The sequence below is a fragment of the Aptenodytes patagonicus genome, chromosome 3 (assembly GCF_965638725.1).
Source record: "Aptenodytes patagonicus chromosome 3, bAptPat1.pri.cur, whole genome shotgun sequence".
NCBI classification, from domain to species: Eukaryota; Metazoa; Chordata; class Aves; order Sphenisciformes; family Spheniscidae; genus Aptenodytes; species Aptenodytes patagonicus.
The window spans coordinates 34754370-34770135 of record NC_134951.1 but is presented as its reverse complement, the minus strand read 5'-3'; the positions used below and the strand labels follow the sequence as shown (position 1 = coordinate 34770135).

At 39.8% G+C, this 15766-nt stretch overlaps 1 protein-coding gene across 2 annotated transcripts in view; it reads left to right on the top strand.

Moving 5' to 3' along the window:
- Positions 1-621: 621 nt before the first annotated feature.
- LMBRD1 (LMBR1 domain containing 1) overlaps positions 622-15766 on the top strand; it is a 91317-nt gene continuing 76172 nt past the window's right edge. Inside the window, exons 1-3 of one of the 2 annotated variants that reach the window (XM_076332997.1) lie at positions 622-686; positions 1245-1421; positions 10048-10108. In XM_076332997.1, the coding sequence (XP_076189112.1) occupies positions 627-686; positions 1245-1421; positions 10048-10108 (298 nt within the window). In that variant the 5' untranslated portion in view covers positions 622-626. The remainder of the gene's footprint in view (positions 687-1244; positions 1422-10047; positions 10109-15766) is intronic. The other variant, XM_076332998.1, reaches the window with a different exon arrangement.

Below are 15766 nucleotides of genomic sequence, written 5' to 3'. Positions count from 1 at the left end.
TCTCCCGCTGCCCGTTACGCAGGAGTCCCCACGGACCGAGCGTTGCCCTGCCTCTGCCTCCCGGCCCCGGGAGGGGAAGGACAGACAAACCCCACGCGGGAGCAGGGGGCGAGGACAGCCGGCCGCACGGGGCAGCGGCCCCTCGCCGCGGCTCACGCTCCGCCCCCGCCCACCCAGCGGGGCGGAGGGGATCACCCTGATGCGCCCTAACCCCCCCCCCCCGTTCCCGCCACCCGACCGCTGCGCTCGGTCGCGGGACGGCGGCGAACCCCGGGCGCGGGAGGGGCTCCCGGCAGCGCGCGTCTGCCGGCTCCCGTCACCCTTCCCCTCCGGCCGCGCCTCTCTCGCGTCACAAACTAACGCGGCGGACAGTCCCTGCGTGGCGAGCCCCTGGCTACCAGTCCCTCACTGCTGCTTGCTGCGCCGATAGCGGGACGTGCCAGACCGAGACAAGAGCCGCCACCTGCTAACTAAAGCGAAAGCTGTCACCGTCACAGGCATATGACGTCACACTCCGCGACGCGCCCGGCAGTTGTTAGGTACGGTCCCCGTGGTGACGTAATGCCCGCCCCGTTAAAAGTCCCCGCCTCAGGGGGGCGGGTATGCTGTTGCTGACGGAAGTGAAGATGGCGGCGGCTGCCTCTGAGCTGCTGATGGGATGGTGTCTTTTCGGCCTGGCGCTGCTGGTGAGAGGCGGCTCTTCCGCGGCCGGGCCCCCGCCGGCCCGCGCGGCTGCCCCAGTCACACACCCCTTTCCCTCCGCTTGCCCCGGCCGGGCCGGCTGCGGCTGCTTCCTCGGCCCCTTCCTCGGCCCCTCGCTGTTCCAGCTCCGGGCTTCCAGCCTGGTCTCCTTGTTCGGCCTGTCCCGGCCCCCCCAGCCTGCCCCGACAGCGAGCGCTTCCCTGCAGCTCCTGCCGGTGCCTCGGCGGTGGTGCCGTAGGGCACAGCAGAGCCCAGAGCTGAGGGTGCGGGGCTGTCTTGCCTTCCTGCCTGGGTGATCAGCGCTGCTTGTTTGTGGTTTGGCCTGTTTCGCGTGCGAGTGCTGCTCTTGTTGTTGCTCAGGCTGTTCTCGGCGAAGGTACAAAGAGTGAATTGTGTGTGGTGAATATAACACCGATGCTTAGGGCTCAGGTAAAAAGTTGATGCTATGCCAGTCATCGATACCAAGGCACAGTGTCTAACTTAAGTACTTGCTTTCTGACATCCTTATTACGCAACTCAGTATCTTTCCCTGTGTATTTCAGGCTATTCTAATTTTCTGCTGGGTTTATGTGCGCAAGTATCAGAGTCGGCGGGAAAGTGAAGTGATTTCTACCATAACAGCTATCTTTGCGTTGGCAGTTGCTCTTATCTCATCAGCACTACTACCAGTGGACATCTTTTTGGTTTCATATATGAAAAATCAAAATGGTACATTTAAGGTATGGACTTCTAAAAAATGTTAATTGCCTCTTCAAAAAAAGCACTTGTGTTGAAAGAGAATGTTCTTGGGCTGTCAAAGTGTTTAAAACCAATGCTAATACCTGTTCTAGTGCCTGAGGTTTTTGGAAAGCTGGGAACTGGTACTGTGAATATAACACTGAGCTCTGGTGGTTATTTGAACTGGATTTCAGTTTTCACTTCTATTATTTTTGACATTCTACTCATTTCCAAATGCTCATTCCTCCTATTGTGCTAAAAGGAGTGTGCATACCATCCTGAAGATATAAACAAATCTCTTAAATGTTGCTTTTTGGTACATTATAATGGGGCATTGTAGAATGGAATTTGTTGCCTCTTTGTTCAAAAACACTGTATTGCCCACTTGCAGTTTAAGATTATTTTGATTGTCTTTTTTGCTAGCGTTCTCTTATTTTAGTACTGAAACATTAAGACTTACAAAGTTTTACTGTGTTAATCTATCTGTAATGTAGAGCCTGAATTAATAAGCACTTTTTTAAAGAGGGAAAGCTGGAAAAATCCTTGGGTGAAGGGAGTACAGTAGTATCTCTCCTTGGCTGATACCGCCTTAACTGAACTGCTGTATTTATAAACTTAAACTGTAGGGGGTTGCTGTGCAAAATGAGTTCTTAATGAGATGAGTACTCACTGTAGTCTGCTCTAAGCATTACTGTAAGTAAGAGTTCTTCCCAATGCTTAAAGCGTTGGCCTTTTTAATTTTCAAGGAGGGTTTTTGAAGGTCTTTGAGGATACTAGCATTAAAAACTGGTCAAACTGGAGCATATTAATGATTTGAATAACAGCTTGGTTTGGTTTGGAGCCTCCTTGGATCTCTAGTAAAAGAGATGACCCTGAAACAAATGAAAGAGTGGGCAGATGGTAAATGCCTGCACACTAGACTCGAAGTCTGTGTTCCCTTCTAGCCCTACTTCCAGAGGAAAACCTAGGTCCTGCCAGATTCTTGATAACACTTCAGAACTCGCTTGCAGCTGATATAGTGCCTTTTGGCTGGTGCTCATGTAAATGCTAGTCATAAGAAGCCTTTAGAATTGAGCTGTGACGTGATTTTTGTCGCATTCATCGCTCAGTGGTAATACAGAATAAATTAAGCTATCATTCAATGTTATTGTTAAAAGTTTGTGGCTTCAGACCTTGTTTGTTCAGAATTAAAATGGATATAGAAGATGGAAGAGACCTTTCCTATATCACAATACTAGCAGTTCAATGAGAATAATACTGAGTATTAAGAAATATATTGAGCCTGACTAGCTAGAGAAATAACAATGATGTAACTAGGCCCAGCTGAAAAATGCACATCTGCTGGAGATGAAGCAGAATTTCCTGTTGCAAAGGAGACATATTTTTGTTAATGTGTGCATTCCTTGATTTGAGAAACAAACCTGTGAGGAGAACAGGAGGCCGAATGTGGTCATGCAGTCACTACAGTCTTATTTAAGAAAGTATGATTAATAGAAGGAAAGTTACTGTACTTAAAATACTGTTTTTCTTGAGTGAGATTCCTTTGTTAATGGCCACATGCTGTGATATGATGGGGTGGGCAGATGCTGTTTAAAAATTGTACCTGAAAGCATGCTTTCATGCTTGTGGTAAAGCTTTTGTTTCTTTAAAGTACCTTTGCCTGTGCTTCTGAGGCTTCTTGGTCCTGCTTAGTTCCTAATGTTTGTAGATGCTGCTGATGGCCTGTTGAAATAAAATTGCTCCTTACTGCCTTGCAGCAGAATTCTTCCTTTTCTGTTAAGGTTCAGCTGAATGAGTTTCTAGCTTTGCAGCAATAACATGAGATCTTCTGATATTAATACATTTGATCAACACAAGTGTTGAAATTGTGATATAGAAATATTAACATGGCCTTCCTGATAAAGTTGAGTGGATCTGAAGTCAGTCAGAACATACAAATCTACATAAACACAAAGCTCTATTGATTTGGTAATTTCAATTTAGGAGTAATGTGAAGTTAGGAGGTTGACAGCATCTTAACGTGAGACCTTCATGAAGTGTTAAAGCTTTTAACACTGTCCTGGATAATATGTGCTTCTTTGCTGCTGCTGCTTCACAAGTGAGACAGACCGGATTGGGCTCAGAGTATTTCCAAGAGACTACTGCCCTTCCTCTGGACCATTCTTTCAAACCTAGCACCTCCAAGGCCCTATATCTGATGCTGGGGTCTGAAGGACTATGACTCTGGCAAGACTCCTTTGTTTTGGATGGCCACAGTAAGTTAAGTCTTCACTAGATTCTTCTCAGTGAATTTTTGAGGCAGATCCAGGTAGCAGATGTGGATAATATTCTCTGTAGATAAATCATTAGTTCATCAAAAAAATCTTCCGACTGGATGATTTCAGAGCTTATGCCAAAAGAGTAGTGGCAGTTATCCAGATCCTAGGTAAACAATTTTTTTTGCTGTATGTACTCTTTTCCTCTACCTCCCAACTGTAATTCCCAGTATCAGTGTTAGAGATGAGAAAGTTAAGGATGCTCAACTTACAAGAAAGAGTTCTATATGTGGACTTTCAGTTGATTTTTAATGCATCTGACCCTACTATCTACTTGTAGATACTCTTGAGGTGTTTTTATGAACAAACTTGTAGCAAACTCAGGGAGAAGCATGTTATACTAATAGCAGAGGTTAAATTGAAGGCATAGTCTGATGGTTGAGAGTTCTCATTGTGAATTGTGTGTTCAGTGGCAAGTAAAGGTATGTGTCCTGGTTATAAGGATTGGCTTAATTGTCTGAAATGTAGTACACGGGCAGATTACCCTTCTCTGAAGGCTGTCAAGATGATGCTGGGTGAATTCATTTAAAACAGCGTTGTGTAGCCCTTTTCCATCATGTGTTCCAAAGTGTCTTCCTTGACAACGACTGTACACTATACTTCGGTCACCCTTTGTTAACCTTGAGGTTTTGTCCATTTTGACAGGGCTGTTAAACTTAACATACTGTTTATACATTTTTCAATTAAGACAAGCTATTCTTTACTATAAACAAGTAGCTTGTGGCATTTGGTACCTGTTGGTGTCTCAAGGTATTTTGAGACTTATCAAATATTATCTTAAAGCTTTTGTAGTGAGTGAATTCAGCGGTTTATGGTATTAGAAGGTTTTGCACAGTAGTTGTATAGTCCTTTAGGAAAGGAGCGGTGGTGCATGGACTTGGGTGGTCATTATTCCTATGTACAATAGAATTCATCACAACACCTTTTCTGGAGGCTGGGATTACTTTGATTCATAGTGCTGTTAAGTAGGAAAGCAGGCTTTTGGTTCTAGTACTAATCAAAAGAAGTTGAGTATGACCTTGTAAGCGAAGTCCTGATAATATTCACCAGCACCACTTTTATCTTGAAGGTTTTGGCTGTTTGCACTTGATAGTGCTTTAGTTTGTGCAATGGACTTCAAATACATCCAGTTGGATCTGATCTGTTTGATCTGAAAGCTTGTTTGATTTATAAGAACAGAAAACCTCACCCTAGCTTAAAGACTTAAGATTGCTGCTGGAACCCAAGACCTCTAGGTCTGATCTGTAAGTCTCATAAATATTTAAAACATAGCTGATGCTGTCTTGCAGCAGGAAGACTGCTTGAAACAAGGATGTTATTGTTGCCATGCTGTCTTCTTTTATTCTATTGTTGATGCAGCAGAAGGCAGGGGAGGTGATGAGAACTCTTCTTTTTGAAATGTATGGATACTTGCTATTCTATGAAGTTAAAAGCTAGTGGCATTTCTTTCGGTCTGGTTAGACTGAACACCTCACAAACCTTGGGTGTCTGGTTGAGCTGTTAAAAGCCAGTTGTCTCTTTAGTGATTCAAGGAGTAGCATCTGTTTAATGGGAGATCCTTTTTGCAGACCATTCTATTAAGATTTTTTTGTATCTTGGGGGAAACTCATTATGTAGCTGCTCAGAATACAGAACCACTAGAAATGTCAGATTTTTTTTATTCTGGAAAGGTGTTAGCTGAGAAATCATAAACTGAGACCATGCTTCCTGTCCTGAGCAGGAATTACTACTTGTGAAGTAACAATACTTGACCAAATATTCATGGTAGCTAGATGTGGCTGATAAGCATGTTTGACTGCCAGATGGAGAGTAACATCCAGAAAATCCTGGCTCTGTCCCATTTTGAAGGTAACAAGCTGGAAGATCTGAGACCTGGACATGAAATTTCTTTATGTGGGTCATATGCTATGACCCACTCTCCGGTCTTTGGTATTGTATCTTCCTTTTGTTGGCTAAGCTTTGGGAAAGGCTAATCAGCAGAACGATGACTTCCTATACATTTGATGAAACATCACAAATGCTGAAACCTGGAATGTTACACTCCTTTAAGCTCTGTTAAGGTACATTGTGGAGAATGGGTTCTATCTTCACTGGGTACTCATGAAATTCTTGCTGGGTTCAGCAGCGACAGTAGAAATGTCCCCTTTAATAGGGACAAAATGAAATTCATGGCCATTCCCTCACCAAAAAGTGGGGAAGGTCAAAAATGTCAGATTAACTTCCCCAAAAAAAAGCAGTACAAGCTATCTGTACAGTTTGAATAGTACTGTTATGTTGAAATATGTTAACATAAGTCACTACCTGGACACAGTTGCTGGGAGAAGGAAGACTCCACTCAATGATTACTGAGGGAAGCAAGTGTTCTTCTAACTAATTTTCTGCAAAAGTAATTATAAAATGAATCTTTTGAGGGAGCTTTGCTTTGGTGTTAGCATTTAGGAAAACTGGAAGTGTCTTAAACTGCCTTTTTTATATCCTTATTTACATAGCAACATCTACTTTTTACACTTGTAACTGTATTTGAATTTCCTGAATCCTTCAACATGGCTTGTGTTAAGGAATACTTAAGAGTAATAGCTTAATGTAGGCCATCATACTTATTGCACATATCCTTGCAATTGATTCCCTTATCTATCAATACAGTGCATTGTTACAGGTATTTTAATGGCAATATGATGTATGCTTGCTAAACTGCATGGAACACAATGAAGTACAGCAGAACAGTGCAGAGTGCCTGAATTCTGCAGATCTTGGGAGAATTTGTGGTCACATTTTCATGTCTTAAACTGCTGTTGAAGGCAGTAATGAATTCTCACCTTCCTAATCTATTGTGCTTGTAAGGTATTTGCTGTATATATTGTAAGCTTGGGCCATAATGGATGGAGGAAGAAAACAGACTAGGTCTAGAGGCTGTCCAGATGAGTTCTCAACTGAGTCCTGGATGTGCTCATCCAGTAAATTCATATACCTATCAACTTGATATATCAGCACTGCTGCTGCAAATGTCAGAGCTCTGACACTCACTGGGTAGCAGTGCTGCTTGCCTTTGACAAGACAGTGCTGCTGTCAGTAGCTTTTGAAACAGCTCAGATGAACTGGTACTGCTTTTGAGTTGCTGATGATGTGTGCATATGGATAATTTTCTAATAAGAATAAGGATTTTTACCTCCTTAGTTTGTGTAAATGTGGGGTTGTTTCAGCAGTTGACTGAAAGCTGACATAATAGATATGATACACTATTAAATTGGCTTGTGTTACAGATTCTTCTTGTGCAGAGTAATGCAAAGTTTGTAAGTTCAGGCACATGTACACAATGGTGAAATGCACATATCTTTGCATCTTTACATCTTTTAATGTAAGATAACATCTCAATATTTTAATATGCTGTAATGTATGCTTCCTAGTATGTTACTCTGGGCCTGTACACAAATTAACTTGAGCAACAAAATGAAAAGCAATTACAATGTTTTAAAGTTCTACGTCTGTATCCTGTTATAAATGGTATTCATGCTTTTCTGGAGTTGGAGGAGAAGCAGTTTTTTGGCAGTTAAGCCCTGTTGTATTTCAATTATTGACTACCTCTTCCTGTAAACTGGCTGTGCCACTTAAACTTCAGGTCTTACTGTTGCTGTTCTTACTTGTTCTTGGTTGGTGTGGGTTTTGAATGTCCCCATTGCTCATAGGAGAGAGCTTTTTCAAATACTTGGAAGTAAATAGTGCCACCTGTTCAGTTCAGTCTTGCTTTTCCCTTAGGCATAATTAAAGCAATGCATTTCCTTAATTTTTAACACTAGGCAATTTAAACACTTTAATATTCTGTGTATGTATTCTTAACTTATTATGATCAAATTCTTTTGTGGTATATTTTCATACAAGTGCCTAGACATTTTGCAGTTGAAACACTGTTGGGCTTGAGCCTGACGGTCTTCAAAGATTGGGCTTATTGTGTACCTGACAGACGCTTAATTTAAGATGTTGCTCCTGTCCTTTCTGCTAAAATACTTTTCATCCTTTCTTTTTGCTGATTAGATGACAAAATGCATGTATACTTTTCTACTCAAATTGCAATTGGATGATAATCTAATGTATTTCAGACACTGAACTTTAAAAGCTTGATGTAAAGTGGCCTACTGGAAGTCTTAATACAGTAACATGAAGGAAGGTGGTGCTGGTTTTGAGATAATAGAAAAATGAAGTGTTTATGGTGTGTCATCAAGCCCATATTCCATGAGAGTTTATGCACTTCTGAGAGAACTGATAAAGACTGCACACAATAAGACTTAAAGAAGTTTAACACTTGCTTTAAGGAGTATGCTCACTTGCATTTTTTGTATGCTCTGTATTAGTGCATGCATCTTTACAACAATGGAAAGGGCTTGAGCTTACCAGTTTGAAAAAAGCCTACACATAGAAATTGAAAGGAACTTTGACAATGCTGGATCTTTTATTTTCTTACCAATTCAATCATGTTGGTGTGTCTCCCAAATTGCTAGCTTTTGAAGAATTTTGCTGCTTGATAACTACTTTCTTTATCTTGACTATATGTAGAGTGGATCCCATAAGACTTGAACAATTCTGGAATATGTTTAAGCTGTACAGACAAGCTTGGACCTCTGGATTCAATCCCTGAGTCTTGCTGCAAATGATCATGTTACAAAACACTTACTTTCCTTTTTCAGAACTGTGTTCTGAAATCTAGTGAATGATGTCCCTGCCCATGGCAGCGGGGTTGGAACTAGGTGATCTTTGAAGGTCCCTTCCAACCCAAACCATTCTATGATGATCTCAAGAGACCCTGTTATCAAGATACTGTGGTAATTAGCACAACACACTGGGGAGCTGCCAAAACTACTCTATGTTCTTTCTGGTCTGTAAAATCTTCCCTTTATGAAACTGTCCTATGCTTATTCCTGTATGCCCAGTCATTTGCACCTTTGCTAGCACTCTGTAGCCAGTAAGTTTTTTAGAAGTAGCACTTTTTATATCTATGTCTCTATGTATTTATGTTCTTCAATGAGTAATTCTCTTGCAGTGTTGCCAAATACAGTAATAACAGGAAGTGAAGTACTGTAGAGATTCAGAAGAACATGGATCTTTATATACTATTCATATCATATATGCTTGAAAAGTAGATGTTTGATACCTTAGAAAGGGCCATCTGTAAAGAATTAATTTTTCTTCCTAATTCAAAGTCCTAACAAAGCAGATTCTGCTGATCAGATTTGACTCTGGCCTTTCCATTGAGTTGTGTCTAGAAAACATTTTTATCTTTATCTGACCCTTCTTTCTAAAGGTGCTCCCAAACTCTAGTTTGTGGTGCTGTTTCTGTGGCTGAAATTCAATAATGTGCATGTCAGCCTCAAGTGGGATTTTGGGGCTGCTCTTTCAGCAATTCCCAGTGTCAGCCTTACTGATACAAAACTAGTGCTTTTTTGATTGAGAGGTATTGACTTCAAAATGAGTGGATCCTTGACTTGATTGGGTCCCTCCATTAATGTTTTGCACATGAATATTTTCTGAAGAGTTGCAAAGCAGATGTAAATGTTAATTATGAAGTTAAATCCAATGCATCCAACTACTGGGCTGGGCAACTTAGTTGTTGCTTAGTTGTCTGTGCAGTCTTTTCTAATGTACCATGCTGCTTCCAAGCCTATCATGTGTTGGGTTTTGTAGAAAACTCATCCTGAGGACAGCTTTGTCCCTGCAAGGACTTGACTTTGAAGCTTAACATCTACTGCAGTGCTCGGAGTCCAGACAAAAGGGCTAGAACTGCAAATAGCCATACCTCCAGTTGTCTTTTACAAAACACTTTGAAAAAGTATTCAGATTGAGCTTCAGACTCAGTAGCTGCCTTGTCTGATATGTAGAAAACAAAAATCAGTTTCATAAAAATAGGAGTGCCACTTAAATATTAAGTACAGAACAAAAGCAAATTGTTAGCTGCTTAAAATGATATTAACTAATAATTTTATTTCAGTTGTGTGTTGACAATATAATGTATGGTGACTTAAGGATTCTTAATCTGAAAAAAAAAATAGAGCTTTAAGTATGAGGCTAACAGCCAAAGTGAGTATAAGCAGTGGGGATACTCCTGCAGTGGCTGTCCCCTGAAATGCAGCACACTCCTTAATTGTCCTTGTTAGGTGAATTAGCTCTAACTTAAATTCCAACGCTTAAAATGGGCAAACTGGGTGCTTAATGCTTTTCCTTAGGTATTTGATATGAGCAGTTTTTTCAGTTCTGTAAGAATGCTATTGAAGGAAGTGTTCTTTTGTTTCGTTTGATGTTAAATGTTTCTATCCTTTATTACTAGGACTGGGCTGATGCTAATGTTTCAAGACAAATTGAAGATACTGTACTTTATGGATACTACAGTAAGTATTTTTATCTTCTAATTTTTTGGTTTTCAATTAATAGGACCTTTAAGTGAAGGCATGAATTTTTTAGGGGTCATACTGGATTATCCCTTTTTGGTTAAACATTAGTCTTACACTTAGTGCCCTTCAGTGAATCTTTTTTTACATTCAAGAGCCCCCTAAAAATGTAAACATACTGAAGGCCAGTCCATGAAAAGGCTAATGGCTTCTGTCATATAATCTACTGTTAACATGTTTCCTGTGTGTATTTAGAGGTCCGTTAAGGGAAACACATGGTTTTGCTGTAACTTTTATGGCACTTAACATGCAGCAGTGTCAAACTTGCCTACTGTGTATAAAGTTTGTGCAACTGTGGATAACACTTGTGTTTTAAGTGTTCAGATTAAGCAACTACCGTATTCAAAGTAAGAACTACTGTAAAGGAGCGTGAAGGAGTTGATTCAAGAGTAGTAATCCTAAACAAAACTGAAGCAAAAAATTAACTGAAATCTAATAAAATAACTGTTCACCAAACCTCTGTAGTTTTAGATCAGTTTATTTTAGTTGCCCTTAGGAAACTTATGGAAAGTTCTACTACTAGCTAAGAGGTAGCTATAGAAGAGTGATGCTTATCACAGTTTGAGTGAAATGCCTGTTTCAGTCAATGATACAAACTCAGAGGTAGTTGCCTGCTTTTGGTCACATCTCCCAAGAGGAAAAACTTCAGGAAGTTTTAGTTTAGTCTTAGAAGACTATGGATTGGCTCTTTTGAATATATTTTTTTAGATCAGGAAATAATTGGTTCTAAATAATGGACTTTTTTGTGAAGTTACAGAATACTTATTACCTGTCAGTGATAGCGACAGAAACTAGAATGTGCAGATTCATGCTGAGTGAAGCCTAAAGCCAAAAGTAGTAATAAACTTATCTGTTTTCAAAAGAAACTTTTTGTGGAAAATAAACTAGTATTTAAAGATTCTTCACTATAGAGTAGTGGAATTGCTTTGTATTTGCTTTCTACTCTTGTTAGGTTGCTAAGGTCTTGTTTAATAGCCCAAGCATTTCACAACTCCTAACACAGAACAGTCTTCAAACTCTTCTGTGGACTGTTTTCTATAGATTTGTGAGACTGATGGATGAATTTCTGTAAGATGTTTTGGGCTGAGTCTCTTTTTAAAGCAAGATGTCTCTTGGTAAATCCTGAACTAATTTTTGGAATAGATTGGAGTTTAAACCTGAAAAACTGCTTTTGTTTTTGGCCTGTCTGGACAGGTCTACTTGAAATATTGTAGGACTAATGCTTTATTTCATAGCATATCCTCCAGATGGTGGTAGAGATTTAAAGATGGTTTTAAAAGTATTTTTCTTTTGTGATCTTAATTTGAGGAATTGATGCACATTTTTATAACTAGAGCTACATTGAAGTGAACAGTAATAACTTATTTTTCAGAAGTCTCCATCATTCCTATATAAAACCACAACTTAATGCCTCTCCTGCATCATTAGGTCTAGTCCCCTGCTGCTGTTGCACAGCATAATGATATGAAAGCTGAGAAGGAATAAGTTAAACAACTCTTCCAGTCTTGTAATACTATTCCATTTTTTCCTACTCGTATCCTCTTATAAAAGTATTTGGTCTTAGCATGTTTTTTTTAAATAAATGGGATGAGCAGAACTGAAGTCTCCTCTTGTACTTAAGGACATAAATACCAGTACTGTCTTATCTCTCCTGAAAATGCAGTGGTAACTATATAGATCTTACTTGCCTCCTGTAGCTATATTGGCAACTTATAGTATGAATAATAGGCACACTTAGGTCACTGCCCTTCAATCCAAGTCACTTCTAATTGTGGCAAGAATTTGGAGGCTGTGGTTTAACTGATATTTTAGAATATTAAGGATTACTTTACTACCTGCATTGCAATTTACTGAGAAAGCTGTCACTAAATGTAGAAAAGTGGTGGGTTGTGTGGTTTTGTGGTTGGTTTTTTTTTTTACAAAATCATTAGTCCCTATGAACAATGATCTCTCTCTCATACCCAGCTGGTTTCTTGGCTAGACTGATACAAAAGTAGAATGGCTTTGTACTGGTAGAATGATAAATGAGGTAATTTTCAAAATGAAGCTTGAAATAACTATATTTTGAAGTGGGACTTCAGTAGCCTAAAAGCTTTACTTAGTAAATGAGTCTACTGATTGCTTTGAAGCCATAGTGGCTCAGTGTGTTAATTCTCATAAAACCAGCTGTAGTAGAATGTGTCTGCCAGTACTTGAGTGATTGAAGAATGATCAGTGGTTGGCAGATGCTCTAAAACAGCATGTCAGCTTGTGTTTGGAAGGAAAACCCTTTTCAGAAAGGGTTGTAATTGGAAACTGTCCAATGGCAGTTTCCTCTGTACCACAAAGAATCAAGCTGAAACAATTGACAGTAACCTGGAGCTGTATTCTGTAGCTCTTCCTCCTCTAGTAAGTAAATTCTACCTATTGGAGTCAGCTTGATGTTCAGTGTCTTTTGGTAAAGTTTTGTGAATGGTGAAAGGATGCCATTGGTAGATCCCAGTCTTCCTGTGAGGTAGACTGAGATCTCTTGACCTGCATGTGTTAAGTGTCTCCCAACTATAGCGTGGCAAGGACTGTCTGCTAAATTCTATGGGGATCTCTTTTGGTGTGCTTTGAAGTCTATGCTAAACTTCTGATTTTCCATTTCTTTTCTTCTTAAATAGAAGTATTTTCTTAAGTCAGCAATAGTTATTGTGTGGTGGTTCCTAGGTTAAAGCTCTTGAGTAAGAATTTATCCAAAATAGTACCTGGTATAACTTGGATGATTTTTGCATGTAGTTATGTCTGCTTACTGCAAGTGTTTGATACTGAGTCATTGACACCGAGTCATTGACACAAGGACTTGGGCTTCTAGGAATTAGTAGGCGCAAGTCAAATGCGGCTACATGTTTTCATGGTTTGGTCCTAGGAGAAGACATGCTAAATACTGTGGAAGACTTACATAGCTGTACTTGACAAATATTGTGGAGTTCCATCTATAGAAACACTCTCCTAATAAATATGATTTTTGAGAAGCATTGTGCCAGAACATAAATTGGAAGTCTGTTACAGTATTGACACTTACTGTGGTGAACTGCTTTAACTGTCCTGTTTCAAACAAGTGTCTGATCACTTGAAATTCACTACTGTTTCATATTTCTTAACTTTCACTGGGGAAAACAAGATGTCTGTTCTTGCAGTCTTGATGAAAAATTGTTTCAAGAAGTTTTTTTAGATGTGAGAATAATATATTTGGGAAGAAACACTCATCTTAAGTTTTCTGAAGTAGCTTGTGACTTCTCAGCAGAAGTGAGGGAGTATATAACAAAGCATTGTTTTAAGCAACTTAGTAGTATTAATGTTATACAACACACCAGTATACGATACCATCTGGAAGAGCAGAAGTTTTGTGTGATGGAAGAGACTTCTGATCATATAACATTCTTGAGCCTCCTGTAGTCAAAGGGATTTGAGGGACTATATTGATCTTGGATACTCTGCCTGAAATCTTCCCATTTCTTGAAGATACTTTGGTTCCTTCTGCCTACTGCATTTTGCTGTTCTTTGTTGTTCTAGTGTTGTACCTAGTTGCCCTTCCATACTACTAGGAGAAAAAAACCAAGTCAAAACAAAATGAAGGGACCATTGCTATAACTTACTTGAAGACTACTATCAGGTCTAACTCTCTCACAGTTAAGGTGTTGATATGGTGCAAAACAGAAGAAAATGAGTCATTTTAACTTGAGATAGGAATTGCTCTCTGAGAAACATCTTTAAAACAAACAAATCTTACCAAGGAATTCTTGCTGAAGATTGCTTGGACTCTGTGGCAGGAACCATTGTTGTACTGGCTATACAGTGAAGCACTTTTCCAGTGGTAGTGCTTCAAGCTCCTGATACAACCCAGAAAAATGCTTCAAAACAAAAGTTGGACCTCTGAACCAGAGCAAAGAGCAGTCCCTGATTTAAAACTGAAGTCCATAGAAGTGCAATAATGAAAGCTGAGACAGTCTGTCATGCTGCAAGGTCACAGGGGAGTTAGGGGGAAGGGAATATCTTAGTCACTTGGTTGACTGTCAGTTTGCTGCTGCAAGACCTTTGAGTTTGAAGGTTAGCTTTCCAGGCAATAAACAACCCTTTTAGTGGGCAGAACAACAGGCAATTAAATGCTTGCACTGGGGTAACCAGCTTGTATGAGCTGATGAAAGGTGCTGCTCTTCCTTTTTCATAAGTTCTGAAAAATAAAATTAAGAAACCAGATGATCAGTCTCCTGTTTTGTTGATAGGAACTTTGCCAAATCTTTTAAAGTTTCCTTTGTAGTATAATAGGAAGAACCATGTTATACTACTTTAACTATGTGAGCTATAAATTTAATTTTCAGTTCTAACTGAAAAGTTCTCACAGGCAGTTTTAAGACTTCACCTGATGGATGAACAAAAAGGCCTGTCTTGGAATGATTTTGCTTGGGAAAAGCAAATGCAAAGCTGCTTTTAAGTTCATTTTCTTTCTGTGTTACAGTCCTATAAAATTACTATGGTAATAAGGTTTTTCAAAAAGCAAATAGCAGGGCTGTTGCAACAGTAAGTGTAAGTTGGAGTTTATGCTACTAGATGTAAACAAAGTTACATTCAAGTTATAATATTAAATCTTGTCTTGAAATGCATTGAAAGCCTGTAACTTCTAGAGAGCACATTTAAGGTGAACTTAAGGTCTAAGTGCCAGCAGAGCATTTGTAATGGATGGAAAATTCTGGAATGAGTCTCATGCTGAATCTTGTTGTGTATGCAGATCCTGTCTCAGAGTTGATACGGAGTAAGCTATTAGAGCTTAAGGTTTTTAATACAGAACATCTGTTACAAGTCAGCACTGGCTGAGAACTTCAGTTCTTTTAGTGAAGCATAAATTTGAAGGAACTGTGACTATTTAATGGCTTCAAATAGTGTCTGTGGGACAGAAAACTGCAACCAAAGTTGATTGTTCCTCAGTTTAGGTGGAGGTGACTACCTGACAGGCTTGTGAACTGCCTGAGGGTATTAGTCTCTACTTGGCAATTTCCCAAGGTCTTCACTGAAAAACCACCAGGGAGAACCATTATAGCTCTACAGGTCTGCTGACTTTCACAACTGAGTTGGCAGAAACAAAGCTTTAGCTGCGCCTGGGATTAACTTGGCTCAATTGTAGTCAATAGCTTAAATAGTGTGAGAAGTATCACTTAAGTATTAAAGCTAGATGCGCTCTTGAAATGAAGTGCACTATTTGTGCTAGAAGGGGTCCTGTTTCCAGCAGCATGCTAGTGTGCTTTCTGCCCCCCTGCTTGAGCCATTGTTGGCTTTGACTTTGGATTTGGCAACTTTGACTCATAGAAGTGCTGAGGTTGGAAAGGTAACTCTGGAGATAATCTAGTTCAATATACTCCCTATTCACAGCAGCTCATTTATGCCAGTCTCCAGTTGGATTCTGAATATCTCCAAGAATGGAGACTCTACCATGTCTTTGAGTAGCCTGTTCCAGTTTCTGACTGCAGGCAGAAAAAAGTTCTTGCTTAAATGGAAATTCCTATATTTCAGTTTGTGCTCATTCCCTTTTCATACTTTACCTGGACACCACTGAGAAGTCTGCCACAGGCTTAAATCCCA